Source organism: Carassius carassius, chromosome 6 (assembly GCF_963082965.1).
Source record: "Carassius carassius chromosome 6, fCarCar2.1, whole genome shotgun sequence".
NCBI classification, from domain to species: Eukaryota; Metazoa; Chordata; class Actinopteri; order Cypriniformes; family Cyprinidae; genus Carassius; species Carassius carassius.
Genome location: NC_081760.1, coordinates 19,465,004 through 19,485,251, shown reverse-complemented (window position 1 = coordinate 19,485,251; position 20,248 = coordinate 19,465,004). Strand labels below are relative to the sequence as shown.

At 42.3% G+C, this 20,248-nt stretch overlaps 1 protein-coding gene across 3 annotated transcripts in view; it reads right to left on the bottom strand.

The window, feature by feature from the left end:
• The window catches only part of chst10 (carbohydrate sulfotransferase 10), a 74,136-nt gene that overhangs the window by 39,252 nt on the left and 14,636 nt on the right, over positions 1-20,248 (bottom strand). The window contains exon 2 of one of the 3 annotated variants that reach the window (XM_059552366.1): positions 4,158-4,282. In XM_059552366.1, coding sequence (XP_059408349.1) covers positions 4,158-4,257 — 100 coding nt within the window. In that variant the 5' untranslated portion in view covers positions 4,258-4,282. Of the gene's footprint in view, positions 1-4,154; positions 4,283-20,248 lie in introns of those variants that run through there. The other 2 variants (XM_059552365.1, XM_059552367.1) reach the window with 2 other exon arrangements.

Sequence of the window (20,248 nt, the reverse complement as noted above, 5' to 3'; positions counted from 1 at the left end):
CACGCCACTTCCCGCCGAAACGGGTGTGGCCCAACCCTATAAAAGGAGCTCGAAAAGGCTGACTCACCTGATTTTTCATCTCTTCAGCGAAGCTCACGCATCGCTGGATCACGGAGGAAGCAAGCGCCGTCTGAGAAGCATCTCAGCGGGACGAGCCATTCTGAAGCTGCTGGCCTTCGCCGCCTTCCACTGCCGTTCCTGCTGCGCTGTCCGGCGCCTATATCCTTTATATATATATCCTTGTGTGTGTTCGCCCTGCGACGCACACTCATAAAAGAGCTTGCGTCTTTTTAAAGATGCCCTTGTGCGGCTCGTGCAGAGCCCCGCTCAGCGAAGGAGACCGGTACGTCATCTGTGTCTCCTGCCTGGGTGAAGATCATGTAGCGCTCGCGCTCGCTGACGGCGGATGCCCTCACTGCGAGCTGTTGCCATGGTGACTCTGAGGACTCGCTTGGCCTTTTTCTCTGAGCCTGCATTCTCCGCTGCGCTGAGGCGCCGCACTCTGCTAGCTTCGGGCAGTGAGGGCTGGGCTAGCTCCGAGGATCTCGCGCCTTCTGCTCAGAAGCCCAGCAAACGAGCTGACATCGAGAAGGAGCCGAGGCGAGTGTCTTGGCCTCGAGTGGTCTGCACCAGCGCCCCCCCTCTCGTTCCCGGCTGGATGGTAGTTTCCTTTCGGATGAGTGTACTTCTCAAAGCCCGCCTCATTTCTTCCTGAGCTTCACGAAGACGTGGCAAAGGCTTGGAACGCTCCATATTCAGCGCGAACTCGTTCATCTGTCTCACTAGCATTCTCCGCACTGGATGATGCTAAAAACAGGAACTACCAGTCACTTCCGCCGGTGGAACAGGCGATAGCGATGCACCTTTGTCCGCCCTCTGCTGGACGGCGGACGAAAGCGGTGTTGCCATCCAAAGCCTGCTGCATGACGTCACCTCTGCTGGGAGCCCCGAAGCCATCCTAGGAAAGCGCCGGTGTACGAGTCGCCGCGGCCGAACTCTCACCTAAGCGCGCCGCTGTTTCAGTTCCAGGGATTGTGACTGTTTCACCGTCTTTTGCAATGCGCAAGCCCTTACAGTTGGCCGCTTGCCTGCACACAAAAACTGTTATCACGGCTACCCAGTTATTTCCCGAAAGAGGTGTAATTTCTGCCGTCCCGGCCACGGCCGATGGTGCTATAAATGTAGTGACGATGCCCACTGCTCAGTGCCCATCTCCACATATAAGCACAGCCCTTCACACAGGGCTCGCGCCCATGAAAGCGACTCAAGTCGATCGCGCGCACTGCATAGTAAACGTGCCCACTCCGCAGTACCCACAATCACTATGTCGCACGCATCATGTGGTTTCTGTAAAAACGAAACCCGTGCACGTTCGTCCGGCCACGGCCGATGGTGCTATAAATGTAGTGACGATGCCCACTCCTCAGTGCCCATCTCCACATGTAAGCACAGCCCTGCACACAGGGCTCGCGCCTATAAGATCGACTCAGATCGGTCACGCGCTCCACATTGTAAACGCATTGATCGCGTCCCACGAAAACGCTCACTGCCCCGCGTTCTTTTCCAAGAACGAAAGCGCGGTGTCACGGAGATGGCCGTGCTGCCCGCTTTATGCTTTCCCTCCCGTCTCCCTCCTTCCGCAGGTGATAGAACGGGTGAGAGAAACGAGATGTTCAATACTGCTTGTAGCACCTTTTTGGAAGAACCAACCATGGTTCCCAGATTTGATGCGGTTAGCAGACATCGCCCCGTGGCCAGTGCCGTTGAGGGGGGACCTCCTCTCGCAGGCCAGGGGCTCGATTTGGCACCCTCAACCGGAGTTGTGGTCCCTCCATGTGTGGGCGCTCAACGGTTACCCGCTGATCTCTCAGTGGGAGTGCTAAATACCATCACTCAGGCTAGAGCTCCGTCGACACGACGGCTGTATGCCTCGAAGTTGTCGGTGTTCTCCAGCTGGTGTACAGCTCGGGGATGTTCACCCCTTAGTCGTGAGGTGACGGAGGTTCTCTCCTTCCTGCAAGAGCTGTTGGATAAGGGCAGAGCCCCATCCACGCTCAAAGTTTATGTGGCGGCCATCGCAGCGTTTTCTGAAACAGCGTTTGGTCAGTCAATAGGAAGGAACGATTTGGTCATCCGCTTCCTTAGAGGAGCTAGGAGGCTGAATCCTCCCAGACCTCCGTCAGTCCCTATATGGGACCTCGCGATGGTTTTGGAGGCCATGAAGGGTCCCCTTTTGAGCCTATCCAATCGAGCCTCCAGCATCTGTCGTTCAAGACGGTATTCTTGTTGGCTCTCGCTTCAGTGAAGCGTGTGGGTGACCTGCACGCGCTCTCGTTGAGCCAGTCGTGCTTGGAGTTTGGGCCTAATGACTCAAGGGTCATACTCAAACCTAGGCACGGTTATGTGCCAAAGTCCCTCAACATGCCGTTTCGGGCTCAGGTTATTGCCCTGTCTGCCCTGTCGGTGTCAGGAGAGGATGGAGACTCGAGTCTTCTTTGCCCTGTTAGGGTTTTAAGAGCTTATGTGTCTCGCTCTGCTGTCTTTCGACAGAATGAGCAGCTGTTTGTCTCGTTCAGTGGACGTTCCAAGGCAATGGCTGTTTCGAGACAGACTCTATCCAGATGGATAGTTGACGCCATAGCTTACGCTTCCAAGGGCCTTCAGTGCCCACTGGGAGTCAGAGTACACTCCACGAGGGGCGTCGCCTCATCGTGGGCGTGGTCTACTGGGATCTCCTTGCAGGATATATGTATGGCGGCAGGTTGGGCCTCGCCGTCTCTATTTATCAGGTTTTATAACTTGGAGGTTCCCGCCTTGCAAGCAAGGCTGCTGTCAGTATAGCCGAATCAGGGCCCTGATGGGAATTCTGAGTTCGTGAGCGTTATGCGCTGCCGACTGTTATATGGGCAGTATTACGTAAGACCCGCATTGCCACATTGGTCAGGCCTTGCCTCGACTGTGTGATGATTGTATTGCCGCATCTACGGGTGGTGCTAAATATGGGACGGAGGGCTTCCCCCCTCTCCTGTCCTGGGCTCTCTGTGAGTCCCTCGGGTGACTGTGCACTGTAAATCCTGGGCGTTGCTTCAGGTTTATTGGTGTGTGATCCCTGCGCACACGCCGTTTTTCATGGGGTTCCCATAGCGTCTTAGCTAAGACGCAGTACGAGAGAACTCTCGTAAGAGAACGTACTCGGTTACTAACGTAACCTCGGTTCTCTCTAGAAGAGGGAACGAGTACTGCGTTCTCTGCCGTGCGTATGATTCACTCTGGTTCGCTTCGGCGATGAAATAAATCAGGTGAGTCAGCCTTTTCGAGCTCCTTTTATAGGGTTGGGCTATATCCGTTTCGGCGGGAAGTGACGTGATGGGCGCGAAGCGTCCTAATTGGTCTGATATTGCATCAGCCTGTGCTCGATAGGCTGTGCACTTGCTGCAGAGCAGCCAATGAGCGAGCGAGCCGTCTCGCCTATGGCTGTGTACTGCTGCAAATGCGCTTTACAAAAATTCAAAATTAAGGATAATTTTTTGCTTCAGTATTTCGTGAAAAGAGATTTTTCCCGTAGCGTCTTAGCTAAGACGCAGTACTCGTTCCCTCTTCTAGAGAGAACCGAGGTTACGTTAGTAACCGAGTACGTTTTAAAGCACATTTAAAAACAGCAGGTGTTGAAACCAAAGTTCCGTGCAACAAATGTAAAATAAACTTAAAAACATACATCCTCATTATAACAAAAGGACAAATGAAAGATACATCCTCAAACAGAATTAAAACAAACAGAATACAAATCAATCTTCAAAGAAGATTTATACAAACAAATAGAAGGGGAAGATTTGCCTTTGGTTTTAAAATGTGAATGAGGGACTGAGAGGAGAAATTGACTATGGATGACCAAAGACATCTAGAGGTATTTTGTGTTTTCAGTGGGTGATCGGTGCCTATGCTTTTCACCTCGGTAAAAACTGATCTAATGCTGGCAAAATTTAAAAACGTGCATAGGATAAACATTTGTCATCTGATCACTAAAAAAAAAGCATTAAGTTTTAAAGGGGTACATTTTCAAAAAGTTTTTAAATGTTACTGCATTGCAACATAGATAAACACTTTAAATCAATATCTCTGCATAGAAACTCTGACCTAATGTGATAAACACATACCACCTGGTATTCTGAAGCTGAAGTTGATGAACTTGCTGACGAACATAAGGATAAGTAGCACCCAGCCACAAGCACCAACCAGCAACCAATGACGGCGCATCATTGGCACACGAACAGGATGTCAAATCCTACAAAAAAAAATCAAAAACATAAAAAACATGATTAGTTTCTGCGATTACAATTTTGATGCATTACAATTTACATAATTAACACAGAATCTTTATTTTCTACATAGTTATGCTAATACATATGGCCACATCTGTACGTATACAGTGCAACATTGAGAGACAGACAGAGAGAACAAAAAAAGTATATCTAATTTTATATATATATATATATATATATATATATATATATATATAAATATATATATATTGTGAGCCGTGTCCCGGGCACCTACCAGCGTCGCCCTGGCAACGAAGGAGGTCCACCTGCACGCAATCACCGCGGGCTGATCGGTCCCAGCTGAAGACGATGAGGAGAGGACTACAAAAGCTCCGCCCGAGAATACACGGGTGAGAAAGATCTCCAGACGACAGCCAGTTAATGTTGTGTCTCTTGTCCCTCCAGAAAGCGACTGATCGACCAGCCCGCCACCTGAGCACCGGACACTGAATCCCCTTGCACTCAGCCGGCCGGTGAACAGGATCACGCAGCACCGAGGACGAGCACCTGACACCCACACGGTCACATCTGCCAATAAATACACCCTCCGGGGCTTTAAACTTTCACTGCAGCCTGTCGTGTGATTCTTCAGCCCGCCACACTGGTGGAGAATGCGGGCAAACTGCTGAAGAATCACAGACACCACGACCCTATTAACTCACCGGTTTTTTTTTTTTCCCCTCTGTTTTTCGTCAGGCGGTGACTCCTCCCCCAGCCATGGAAGAGCTCCTAAAACACCTGACGGAAATAAGCATGCGACAGCAGCAAATTGTCGAACATATGGCCACTCGGCAGGGAGAGACGGAGCGTGAAGTCGCCGCTCTCCGCTTCGCGGCTGCCCAGCGGGTCCCGCTGCCGGATCCCCGCACTCAAGCCACACAGCTCCTGCTGAAGATGACCGTCCACGATGACGTGGAACATTATTTGGGCATGTTCGAGTCCATCGCCACTCGAGAGGACTGGCCCCATGAAAGTTGGGCACGGATACTGGCCCCGTTGCTAACCGGGGAACCCGAGCAGGCCTATTTTTCCATGCCAGCGAGCCAAAAAGAATCATACGATGAACCACAGAAGGAAATCCTGGCCTGCATAGGTTTGTCTCCCATCGCCGCGACCCAATTGTTTTGAACATGGGAGTATAACAGTCGGTTGCCAGCCCGTGCCCAAGCCGCCGAACTCAAGCACCTCGCCCATCACTGGTTGCTCACCGGGGACCCCAGCACTGCCCAAGTGGCCGAACGCGTCATCGTGGACCTGTATCTGCATGCCCTGCCACGGCCCCTCTTCGGCAGGCAGCCGGAATGAGGAACCCGCAGACCGTGGGAGATCTCGTTGAGGCCGCTGAACTAGCGGAGACGACGCTACATCGAGACGCTGGGGAGCGAGCAATCGAGGGAAAGATGAATGCAGCCAAGTACAGGGATATCCTGGACCAAAACCTTCTCCAGAGTGTTCAGGACCTCAGACTGGGCCGAAGGTTCACCTTCCAACAAGACAATGACCCAAAGACCCTGTTCTTGAATGGCCCAACCAGAGCCCCGACTTAAACCCAAACCCAATCTTTCTCTGGAAAGACCTGTAAATGGCTGTCCAGTGTCCACCAACGTTTACCATCCAACCTGACAGAACTGGAGAGGATCTGCAAGGAGGGATGGCAGAGGATCCCCAAATCCAGGTGTGAAAAACTTGTTGAATCTTTCCCAAAAAGACTCATGGCTTTATTAGATCAAAAGAGTGCTTCTACAAAATACTGAGCAAAGTCTGAATATTTAGAACCATGTGATATTTCAGTTTTTCTTTTTTAATAAATGTGCAAAAATGGCAAAAACTCTGTTTTTTTTCTGTCAATATGATGTGCAGTGTGTACATTAATGAGGAAAGAAAAATGACCTTGAATGATTTTAGCTGCAATATAACAGAGTGAAAAATTTAAGGGGGTCTGAATACTTTCCGTGTGTGTGTGTGTGTGTGTGTGTGTGTGTGTGTGTGTGTGTGTGTGTATGTATATATATATAAAACCTGAGTAGGTTTTTTTTTTAATCAAATAACTTCAACTCGAGATGCAATACCAAACAGGACCACAAGCTGATGCCAAAAGACCACATTAGAACTTAATCAGGTTAGATCCCAGATTGAATTTTAAGCAGAAAACAACAAGGCTGTGATGGATAGACTTACAGTCTTTAAAAATGACACGCACTGTAAAAAGTCCCAGATCATTTTATTTACACTGTTAATTTTAACTGTTTTGTGGATTTTTTTTGTAACTTTTTTCTTTTCTTTCTTTCTTTCTCTTATGATTCAGTTAAGAGGTACTAAACGGCAAAATATAAATAATAAAAAATGAGCTGTCAAGCGATTAATTGCATACAAAATACAAGTTTTTGAGTGTTCGGTGTATATTTATGTATATATAAATACACATAAACATTTGAAAATATTTACATGTATTTACATGTCTATATTTATATTCATAGAATTGATATATTTGTCATTTTAAATGCAAATGTTGAGGATCTCGTCCATCTGTTGTTTATCATGTTCAGCTGATGTACGCTACTGTAATAAATATGATAGTGCCTTTTAATATGCAGGGGAAATTCCCAACATTAAACAAATAACCATTTACATGCATAGGACGCTCGCATTGTAGGAATGTACAGGGACACTTCAGATATAAAAACGCTGATTCATTAGGTAATGTTTTCTCATTAAAATTGTATGATTTCCTATTAATTCAATAGAATGTATGGGAATACCAATATGGAGGCGCAGTGGCTTAACTTTTATTATGTTGTGCAATAACTGAAAAAAAATTTTTTTTGCATTAATAGTGCTTGCATTTAAATGCATTCTATTTCTTAAGGCTTGAATTTTGCTGAACTCATTCTTCAATTACCCATCACATATCAGATCAGAAAGGTGTTTACTTTCAAAAAAATGAAAGAAATATTTGAAAAGTGTAAATTAAGTTTATTGGATTAGGTTAGATGTAGTGAGGGCTTCATTGTCCCAATAAGGCACCATCCATTATATATATATATATATATACTGTATTTTTCGGACTATAAGTCGCACCTGAGTATAAGTCGCATCAGTCCAAAAATACGTCATGATGAGGAAAAAACATGTATAAGTCGCACTCGACTATAAATCGCATTTATTTAGAACCAAGAGAAAACATTACCGTCTACAGCCGCGAGAGGGCGCTCTATGCTGCTAAGTGTAGGCTACAGGAGCACTGAGCAGCATCTCTGGCAGCATAGAGCGCCCTCTCGCGGCTGTAGACGGTAATGTTTTCTCTTGGTTCATTTCTCTCGGTTCATGTCAAATTAATTTTGATAAGTCGCACCTGACTATAAGTTGCAGGACCAGCCAAACTATGAAAAAAAGTGTATAAGGACTTATAGTCCGGAAAATACGGTGTGTGTATATATATATATATATATATATATTTTTTTTTTTATGATCATTTACACTCAATATGTTATGGCATACTATTTTATAATGTACAACAATACCGAGGTGTAGATATCTGCCACTATGTTAGGGCTGTGCAAAAAAATCGAATGTGATTTTCATGCGCATCTCATCAGTAAAGACGCTCCTGTAATTAGAAGTATATCTCCAGCACGTGCGTTCGGATCGGGGTTGCCAGGTTTTCACAACAAATCCTGCCCAGTTGCAAAACTTAAAACTTTATGAAACTTGGTGAAAACATGTAAAAGATGACTCTTATGAAGTATGCACTTATGAACTTATTTTAACATTCTTATTTACTTTAGTTGCTTTACTATCATAATTATTATGTTATTATTATGAGGTAGATCTTAATTCAATTCAAGTTTATTTGTATAGCGCTTTCTACGATACAAATCATTACAAAGCAACTTACAGAAAATTACATTTCTACAATATTTAGTAGTAGCTTATAAGTGGTGACTGTCAGTTTGTGCACATTTGACAGGATTTTTCAGAAAAATACATACAAGACGTAGTCTTGAACATTATTAACAGCAATTATTATATGATGAAGTCACACTTGTTGCAATATTTGTTAGTTCTGTTTGTTGATTCAGGGTTAGCATCATCTGGGGTCCTCTGAGGGGTCAGCATCATCTCTTCTCAGGTGTTCTGGATCCAGACTGGAGCTTGTGTAAATCCTAGTTACCATGTAAATCCCGTGGCAGAACAGAGAAACAAATAGAGACATTAGCATACTGCTGTTCCGACAAAGTGAAATGAATTAAACCCAAGCTAAAGAATAAGAATGCGCATTTGATAAGATGCAACTGCAGTCACAATTTAAGAGATGCATTATTCGAATGCTTGGCGAAAGAGATGCATTTTTAATCTAGATTTAAATAGAGAGAGTGTGTCTGAACCCCGAACATTATCAGGAAGGATATTCCAGAGTTTGGGAGCCAAATGTGAAAAAGCTCTACCTCCTTTAGTGGACTTTGCTATCCTAGAAACTACCAAAAGTCCAGCGTTTTGTGACCTTAGGGAGCATGATGGATTGTAAAGTGGTATAAGGCTAGTTAGGTATGCAGGAGCTAAACCAGTAAGGGGCTTATAGGTAAGTAATGATAATTTGTAACTGATACGGAACTTAATAGGTAGCCAGTGTATTTTCGTGACCTGGTAAGAACTCTAGCTGCTGCATTATGGACTACCTGTAACTTGTTTATTGAGGATGCAGGACAACCACCTAGAATTGCATTACAATAGTTAAGTCTAGAGGTCATGAACTAGCTTTTCTGCATCAGAAACAGGTAACATGTTTCGCAGCTTGGCAATGTTTCTAAGATTGAAGAATGCAGTTTTTGTAACATGGGAAATATGGTTTTCAAAAGACAAGTTGCTGTCTAATATAACACCCAGATTTTTGACTGTAGATGAATTAACAGTACATCCGTCTAGTTGCAAATTGTATTCTGTGTACTGTTTTGTTTTGGGTCCAATAATTAATATCTCTTATCCGAATTTAATAGGAGAAAATTATTGGTCATCCAATCTTTTACATTTTTAACACACTCTGTTAGCTTAGATCATTTAGAAGTTTCATCTGATCTCGTTATATAGCTGAGTATCATCAGCGTAACAGTGGAAACTAATCCCGTATTTTCTAAATACCAAGGGGCAACATGTATATTGAAAATAGAAGGGGACCTAAGACGGATCCTTGTGGCACTCCATATTTTACTGGTGATAAACGAGATGACTCCCCATTTAAATAAACAAAATGATAGCGATCAGACAGGTAGGATCTAAACAGTTCCTATGAGTGTGTGCGTGACGGTTATTCATGCGCAAGCATGTCAGTGAACAAGGCATCATAATCGATCAAATGCATGTTAAAGTTGCGTATGTTACCTATTTGAAGGAATCAGTTGAATGGATTGAATTCACTTGTTAAGATAACTTGCATCACCTAGTGTCTGTTAGGTTCATATTAAAAGTATAATTTAATTGATTGACATATTGACATTTCTGCCTTCAGAATTTAAAACATTAATTTCATAACCTTTTATGCATTTGTAGGCTAATTGCAGTGCAAATGCATTCAGTAATGATGGCTCTGATGGCTTTTGTTGACACCAATTAGATTTTTAATAGAAACAGCGCTTTATTATTTTAACAAAGGTTGCTTTACACTTGGCATTAACATGTGATCACCCTTGTATGGTTTACAGAGAGGACACGGTTCAAATGTCCTGTGCTCCATGTAGCTGTTTTTTTTTTCTCTAGAATCTTTTTTTCTCTAGAATATTTATCTTACTATCACTCTCTGTTTTTTAAAGTGATAAAATATAACTTAATTCACACCATATTTCTGAGATTATCGATCAATCTTATCAGATTAATTTTGATTGTTCACTTATTTTATATCAGTTAGTGCAATACACCTGCATTGCGTTAGCAATTGTTAGCTTGTCATTAGCATTTTCATTCTAACCTATTGCTGTTTTCTTTTCTCCTCTTCTTTCTCTCGCTCCAGTTTTTCACAAGTTCATTAAACAACTGTGGTAAGAATATTTCATCAAGCACGGTGAGTAATTCCTTCTCCTGCTATTTTTATTTGCACCTCTTGCCACATGTACAGTTTATCTATCGCAGTGGCAGATGAGGGATTCACATGTGATAAATGCAGGGAAATAGTTAGGCTGACAGAGAAGATTTCAGAATTAGAGACACGCATCCAAACTTTAATTGAGGACAGTAAGAATGTTAGGGCTCTAGATACAGCTTTGGATGCGTCTAGCTCAGGGATTCCTGTACATTGTTCAGTTCCCGCAACAGAGCCCCTGCAGCAGGGCAACTGGGTGACAGTGAGGCAGCATAGCCGCGGGTCAAAACACCGCTCTTCTGTTCCGATCAAAACATTAAACAGGTTCTCCCCACTCAGTAATGCACCCAATGAGAAACCTGATGAAAGTGCTCTAGTTATTGGTGATTAAATTGTATGGAACATGAATATAGAGACACCAGCCACCATAGTCAAATGTTTACCGGGAGCCAGAGCGCCTGACATTTTGGCAAATTAAAAGTGCTGGCTAATGCTAAATGTAAATACAGTAAGATCGTTATTCATGCCGGCGCTAATGATGTTCGACTTCGCCAGTCGGAGATCACTAAAATAACATTAAAGAGATGTGTGAACTTGCAAGCATGATGTCAGACACAGTAATATGCTCTGGGCCCCTCCCCGCTTACCGTGGTGACGAGATGCATAGCAGATTGTCATCACTCAATGGCTGGATGTCTAAGTGGTGCCCACAGAATAACATAGGTTTCATAGACAATTGGACGAGCTTTTGGGGCAGACCTGACATGTTGAAAAGAGATAGGTCTTCATCCCTCCTGGGGTGGTGCCGCTCTTCTCTCTAGAAATATTGCAAATAGTCTCAAGAGTTTATACTTGATTAACTGGGGCCCAGGTCAGGAAGAAGACAGACTGGCTAAACCGACCGACTGCTATAGGGATGGGACGGTATGAAAATTTAATATCACGATTATAGTGACTAAAATTATCACGATTATCAATATTATCACGGTTTTGTTGAAACGAGATGAAAGTGTTCAAAAATAGTTGATGCTCACACTGAAAACATTTCAGCAAGTTTTATATTTAATAATCAACAAACAACTAATAAAACAAGCAACTCTATGCACTTAATTTAAAGAAAGATTAAATTCTGTGGCATTTCCTTCCTTACAATGAAAAGTGTAGAAGAGTCACTGACTTTCGCCATTCCTTCTCGAAAAAAAAAAAAAAAAAAACATTGTGCGCTGCGCTTGCGTCAGACTGTTGCTGGCTGGACATGATTTAATAGTGAGTTATTAAAACCGCGATAATCAAACACGGTTTTAATGATAATTCATTTTTAAATGATATTACTAACCTTCAGCACATTTTATCACGGTTATCAATAAAACCGGTTATCGTCCCATCCCTAGTCTGCTAGCTGACTCACGTCACAGAGGTCAGTTAATTCTCAGCACATAGAGACTTTTTCACCTAGATATCACACTATAGAGACTGTGTCTGTTCCCCGAACCAGAAAATACAAAAACTGTCCAAACCAAGTTAAGATTAACAATTTAATTGAGGTTCATCAAATAACAGATGCAATACGGATAAACAAGTGATAAAGCTTGGCTTATCGAATATCAGATCCCTTTCTATGAAAACACTTTGTAAATAATATGATCACTGATCACAATCTAGATGTGCTCTGTTTGACAGAAACCTGTCTTAAACCTGATGATTATATTTTAAATGAGTCCACCCCCCAAGATTACTGTTATAAACATGAGCCGCGTATAAAAGGCAAAGGGGGAGGTGTTGCTTCAATTTATAACAACGTTTTCAGGATTTCTCAGAGAGCAGGCTTCAAGTTTAGTTTGAAGTAATTGTGCTTTATATAACAGTATCCAGAGAAACAAATGTTAATGATAAATCCCCTGTTATGTGTGTACTGGCTACTGTATACTGGCCACCAGGGCACCAAACAGACTTTATTAAAGAGTTTGGTGATTTTACATCCAAGTTTGTTCTGGCTGCAGATAAAGTTTTAATAGTTGGTGATTTTAATATCCATGTTGATAATGAAAAAGATGCATTGGGGTCAGCATTTATAGACATTCTGAACTCTATTGGGGTTAGCGAACACGTTTCAGGACCTACTCATTGTCGAAATCATACTCTAGATTTAATACTGTCACATGGAATTGATGTTAATAGTGTTGAAATTATACAGCCAAGTGATGATAGCTCAGATCATTATTTAGTTTTGTGCAAACTTCATATAGCCAAAATTGTAAATTCTACTTATTGTTACAAGTATGGAAGAACCATCACTTCCACCACAAAAGACTGCTTTTTAAGTTATCTTCCTGATGTATCTGAATTCCTTAGCATATCCAAAACCTCAGAACAACTTGATGATGTAAAAGAAACTACAGACTCTCTCTTTTCTAGCATTTTAAATACAGTTGCTCCTTTATGCTTAAGGAAGGTTAAGGAAACTTGTATGACACCATGGTATAATGAGCATACTCACACCCTAAAGATAGCAGCCAAAAAATGGAACACAGCTGGAGGAAAACAAAACTAGAGGTATTTCGTATTGCTTGGTGGGAAATTAACCTATCCTACAGAAAAGCATTAAAAACTGCTAGATCCGATTACTTTTCTTCTCTTTTTGAAGAAAACAAACATGCAGTAACCCCAGGTATTTATTCAATACAGTGGCTAAATTAACGAAAAATAAAGCCTCAACAAGTGTTGACATTTCCCAATATCACAACAGTAATGACTTTATGTACTACTTTACTTCTAAAATCGGTACTATTAGGGATAAAATTGTAACCATTCAGCCGTCAGCTACAGTATCGCATCAGACAGTGCACTATAGACCCCCTGAGGAACAGTTCCACTCATTCTCTACCATAGGAGAGGAAGAATTGTATAAACTTATTAAATCATCTAAACCAACAACATGTACGTTAGACACTTTACCATCTAAGCTCCTAAAAGAGGTGCTTCCAGAAGTCATAGATCATCTTCTGACTATTATTAATTCCTCATTGTCATTGGGATATGTCTCCAAAACCTTCAAACTGGCTGTTATTAAGCCTCTCATCAAAAAACCACAACTTGACCCCAAAGAACTAGTTAATTATAGACCAATCTCGAATCTCCCTTTTCTGTCCAAGATACTAGAAAAGGTGGTATCCACACAATTATATTCCTTCTTAGAGAAAAATGGTATATGTGAGGATTTCCAGTCAGGATTTAGACCGTATCATAGTACTGAGACTGCTCTCCTTAGAGTTATAAATGACCTGCTCTTATCATCTGATCGTGGTTGTATCTCTCTATTAGTTCTATTGGATCTTAGTGCTGCATTTGACACAATTGACCACAACATTCTTTTGCATAGACTTGAACACTTTGTTGGCATTAATGGAAGTGCATTAGCATGGTTTAAATCACACTTATATGACCGCCATCAGTTCGTAGCAGTGAATGAAGAGGTATCATATCGATCACAAGTGCAGTAGGGAGTACCTCAAGGCTCAGTACTAGGGCCGCTACTCTTCACGCTTTATATGTTACCCTTGGGAGATATCATCAGGAAACATGGTGTTAGCTTTCACTGTTATGCTGATGATACTGAGCTCTATATTTCTTCGCGGCCCGGTGAAACACAACAATTTGAAAAACTAATGGAATGCATAGTCGATATAAAAAACTGGATGACGAGTAATTTCTTACTGCTGAATTCTGAAAAAACAGAGGTGTTAATTATAGGACCTAAAAACTCTGCATGTAATAACCTAGAACACTGTCTAAGACTTGATGGCTGCTCTGTAAATTCCTTGTCATCAGTTAGGAACCTAGGTGTGCTATTTGATCACAATCTTTCCTTAGAAAGCCACGTTTCTAGCATTTGTAAAACTGCATTATGGCCTATGCTCTCAATGTCAAATGCAGAAATGTTAATCCATGCATTTATGACCTCAAGGTTAGATTATTGTAATTCTTTATTGGGTGGTTGTTCTGCACGCTTAGTAAACAAACTACAGCTAGTCCAAAATTCAGCAGAAAGAGTTCTTACTAGAACCAGGAAGTATGACCATATTAGCACGGTCCTGTCAACACTGCACTGGCTCCCTATCAAACATCGTATAGATTTTAAAATATTGCTTATTACTTATAAAGCCCTGAATAGTTTAGCACCTCAGTATTTGAATGAGCTCCTTTTACATTATAATCCTCTACATCCGCTACATTCTCAAAACCAATTTGATATAGACTTGTGCCGGTACTCGGTAATGCGATATATTGCGGTGATTAATATGCGCGATATTGTTATCGTGGGCACTTCTAAATACTGTGAATAAATATACATTACAAATTATTCAGAACTTGGAATGCATTTTAAGAATAGTATTCCCATCAGCTGCTTAAAATGCACAACACTGCTGTATGCTGCTTGAAAGAGCGTGTGCGCTCTGATGTAAACAACCGTGCACGAGAAGCACATGGAGAAACACGTGAGAGATGCGCTGAATGAAAGCAAATTCACTCTCTGACAGCAGATGGCGCAAAAGGCAGCCCTTACCCTGTTAACACAGTAAACTACTGAAATATTTAGACTTAATAGGCTATTTATCTTCAAACATTTTTTTTAATCTGGACTACAAATGCCCTAGATATTGTTTGAAAGTGTTTTGATCTTTTATTGTTCATTCACACTTTACATTATGGCTTCATTAGTTAACATAAACTGCCAATGAAAAAATTATTCTGAACATTCATTAATCTTAGGTATTCCAATATTTAATAACACATTGTTAAAATTGAAAGTTTTAACTGTGTTATTTAATGAGCTAACATGAACTAAGACTTGTATTTTTTAACAAAGATTAATAACTTCTTTAGTAAATTTAGCTATTGCTCATTGTTTAGCTGTGCATTTATTACCATTGTGTACGAAATGTGCTATATAAATAAACTTGCCTTGCCTTGAATGTTAATGCATTAACTAAGGTTAACTTATGAGGTCTTATTGTAAAGTGATACCTATTGGTTTTTATAGTTCTTTTGCACTTTAATGTGTAAAACATTGAACTTTACTATATTTTTCTGTATTGCTTTATTGTTTTAAATGTTTAGTTATTTTTGTTATAAGAAAAAAAGTTATTTAACCTGTTATACTGTATTATGACCACTTTTCAGTGTAGTATTTGGTTTCCCAACAAGGTCCATTGCCCAGCACAAAATTAATTTGCTGAATGCATAAACTGTATTCTCCTCCACTCAAACATGCCAATCTGAAGGAAATGCTGTTTATGGTGTTTGAGGTAATTTGTGAATTACCATAGACTTAGTCTAAATAAAACAATTTGCAACTATTACTGTTATTAAACTTGTATACAAAACTTTGTATTATGCTTGATATAGAGTGCGTGACGTCACGTGATTGTTTCAGAAACAAACAATTGAACATTGAAAATGAAACTTCATTTGGTTGGTTTTATGTTGTTAAAGTTAACTTCTGTCTGTAAAAAGAAATTATTTTAAATACATTTTTGTTTTCTACACAGTCAGTGTGCGACGCTAGAGGTGATTTCAGCTTCTGTCATCTCACTACATGATGACATAAATGCATGAACAACATCTCCAGAACTGACTACCTCTGAGAGTCACTTCATGAAAATTTGACAGTTTAATTTAAGTAAAACTATCGTCATATTTAAATAGGCTACAAAATGTAAAAGTTCCTCATGGCAAGTCGTCAAAATACAAGTTCGGGTTAAAGAAATGATCAGACATACATTACTGTGGTGCAGTATGATAATATAATACTACTCAGGGATTAAAGTTTTCCATCGCTATGACGGATTTCAATCAGTTGAAAAAAAAGAGGGGAAAAGAAACCTGTAGCTAGGCCTGTCACGATAACAAAATTTGCTGGATGATAAATTGTCCAAGAAATTATCGCGTTAAATGATAATATTGTCATTCTAAGACCAATTTCAACTAATATAATGATAATGGCAAAATAACGCAGGTACACCTTTTCAAAGATCAATAAACATTTTATTTTATGGCAGATTCAGAGCTAGAAATACCAACATGTTGACTTTGTGTGGCTTAAAATTAATTAATTTTGTATGTTATATTATGTTTATATGCCAGTTAGGGATGCTCATATTGACCGTTTAACCGTTAACCGAAAGTAAACATTTTGACCGATGAAAGGGCCGTTCACATATCACGTCTTTTTTTGTGCTCAAGTTCGTTATTTCAAATGCGCAATGCGCGCTCATAATGGAAGAGTATCTGATAATCTGGTAATGGGAGTTACCAGATCAGGGTGTTTGGTTTAGGGGTGGGGTGGGGTTGGGTAAGGGGGATCATTTAGATTGCATGATTTAGAAACACCCAGCAGTTTGAAAACACCCACAAGGTGATAAAGGCCCACTTTTGCTCTGCAGAGACCTAAGTCTCAAAACATCTCAGCTTTTCAGAATGACGCAAGCGCACCAGGTCATGTGACAAGAGCCAACTCAATCAGCTTCAAAAATAAATCTTGTAGAGTTATAGCAAGGGTTTTTTGGTGGTGGAAATTCATTACTTAAATTTCCTTGTTGTAACGGAGATTGCAGCTGATTGATGCTTAACGACAGACACCTCAGGAGCGCAACTGCCCAAGCGCTTTGGAAAGAAGGGCTGTCACGGTGTCTGGTCTGTGTTTCCCTGGGTGTCCACTACTGGTCTCACTTCCCCATAGGCACCTCACCGAAGGCACTACAATTCCCACAAGGCCTTGTCCCTTCATCACAGTAATTGCACACCTGTTAATTGCACTCAGGTGTCTTCACTTTCATAGTCATTATCCTGCCTATTTAAACCAGTCTGTTTCTGTTTGTTTCATGGAGTCCTTATTTTCCGTCACCCAGTTTCCTCGCGTTCCTTGTGTTCTAGGTTCTGTTTGTTTGTTTTTGGACTGATGTTTGGTTATGACCCCTGCTTGTTTTGATTCTGATTTTGGATTACCCAATAAAACTCACACTGCTCTTGGATATCTCGTCTCCTGTGTTCCAGTCGTTACAGAAGGACTCCATCATGTCTAGATCCAGCGTTGAGGGACTTCGTATCCGTTCCCCAGCCAGTATGGAGGAGCGGAGGGCAAGATTCCTCAAATTAACCGCCCTCCATCAAGAGGGGAATGAGGTGGGTGGTTTGGCACGAGTATTCTGGACCCTGGCGGTAGGAATGGGATATAATTATGCGCCCTGAAAGACATTTTCAATGCCAGTCTGGATAACCCTATACCAGAGAGGGAAATGGATAAGCTGGAGGCCTTTGATTTTTGGGGGTTCATTCTATACCTACAACATCGGTCTCAGTGGGATACCCCAGCCACACCTGTCTCTCCCGGTGGGATGGCCGACTCTAGACCGGGGTCTACAGACAGGAGGACCGCCAGCCCAGCACCACAGCACAAGGTGGCCGCAAGCCCAGCGCCACAGCACAAGGTGGCCGCCAGCCCAGCGCCACAGCACAAGTTGGCCGCAGGCCCAGAGTCATGGCACAAGATGGCCACCGGTCCAGCGCCTCTGCACAAGATGACAGCCACAGGTGACCCTCCAGAGTCGAGTCAGGTTCCCGTTGACCCTCCAGAGTCGAGTCAAGTTCCCGTTGACCCTCCAGAGTCGGGTCAGGTTCCCGTTGACCCTCCAGAGTCAGGTCAAGTCACCGTTGACCCTCCAGAGTCAGGTCAAGTCACCGTTTACACTCCAGAGTCAGGTCAAGTCACCATTAACACTCATGAGTTAAGCACTACCACAGTAAGACCTCAGGAGCAAGATCAAGTCACTGACTATCTTCATGAGCAAAGGCAAGTCACCATTGATCTTCAAGAGCAAATGCAAGTCACCAAGGATCTTCATGGACAAAGTCAAGACACCAGTGTTCTTCATGGGCTAAGTCAAGTCACCAGTGTTCTTCATGGGCAAAGTCAAGTCACCAGTGTTCTTCATGGGCAAAGTCAAGTCACGGACTATCTTCATGGGCAAAGTCAAGTCACCAGTGTTCTTCATGGGCAAAGTCAAGTCACCAGTGTTCTTCATGGGCAAAGTCAAGTCACCGACTATCTTCATGGGGCAAAGGCAAGTCACCATTGATCTTCATGAGCAAATGCAAGTCACCATTGATCTTCATGAGCAAAGTCAGGTCACCAATGATCTTCATGAGCAAAGTCAGGTCACCAATGATCTTCATGAGCAAAGTCAAGTCACCAATGATCTTCATGAGCAGAGTCAAGTCACCATTGATCTTCCTGAGTCCAGTCAAAACACCACAGATCTACCAGAGTCTCTCCACGTCTCTGCTGAACTACTAGAGCTTCTCCACGTCTCTGCTGAACTACCAGAGCCTCTCCACATCTCTGCTGAACTAGCAGAGCCTCTTCTCGTCTCTGCGGAACTTCCAGATTCTCGTCACGTCTCAGCCGAACTCTCTGAGCACTCGACTTATCCTGTCGTGGCCACGGAGGCCACCCTTAACCTGTTCATGTTCTCTGTTTCAGACTTGCCTAACCAGACTTGCTCTCCTGTGTCATCGATCCCACTGTGGTGGTCTTCGGCGCCGCCCTGGTGGGCTCCTGTCCCGACCGCACGGCTGTGGTGGTCTTCTGCACCGCCCTGGTGAGCTTATTTCTCGACCACACGGCTGTGGTGGTCTTCTGCGCCGCCCTGGTGGGCTTCAGTCTCGACCGCATGGCTGTGGTGGTCTTCTGCGCCGCCCTGGAGGGCTTCTATCTCGACCGCACGGCAGTGGTTTTCTTCTGCGCCACCCTGGTGGGCTTCTGTCTCGACCGCACGGCTGTGGTGGTCTTCTGCGCCGCCCTGGTGGTCTTCTGTCTCGACCGCACCGATGTGGTGGTCTTCTGTGCCGCCCTGGTGGGCTTCTGTCTCGACCGCACGGCTCCAGTTCCACCTGATCCACCCGGGATACTTGCCCTGTCGGCTCGGCCCCGGGCCCCGAACTTTCTGTTCCGTCCTGGTCTTGTGTTTTGTTTCTTGTTTATTTATTTTTGTATTATTTTTTGGTTTCTCTCTGTTTCCCTCTGTGGACCTGGCCCTACGTCCCTCCCCCTTGTCCTCCGCCGGTCCTCCTCCCTCCTGGTTTCCTTGTTGTTGTTTCGTTTTTGGCGTTTTTACTACAACAATTATTACAACTTTTATTTAAAAGAATAAATCACACTATATGCTATTACTTCCATTTTAATGTAAATAGTAAACCCTTTGTTTGCCAAAAAAAAAATAAAGTTTTTAACTAATTTTATTAAAAAATATATTTATTTGTATTCATGTATTCATACATCATAGGCTTAATTATGAAGCATACAGTGGCCCTGCTTTTAACTCTCTCTTCATATTACCCTTATTATAAATTAGGGATGGGATGGTATGAAAATTTAATATCACGATTATAGTGACTAAAATTATCACGATTATCAATATTATCACGGTTTTGTTGAAACGAGATGAAAGTGTTCAAAAATAGTTGATGCTCACACTGAAAACATTTCAGCAAGTTTTATATTTAATAATCAACAAACAACTAATAAAACAAGCAACTCTATGCACTTAATTTAAAGAAAGATTAAATTCTGTGGCATTTCCTTCCTTACAATGAAAAGTGTAGAAGCATAGAAAAGTCACTGACTTTCGCCATTCCTTCTCGAAAAAAAACTAAAAAACATTGTGCGCTGCGCTTGCATCAGACTGTTGCCGGCTGGACATGATTTAATAGCGAGTTATTAAAACCGCGATAATCAAACACGGTTTTAATGATAATTCATTTTTAAACGATATTACTAACCTTCAGCACATTTTATCACGGT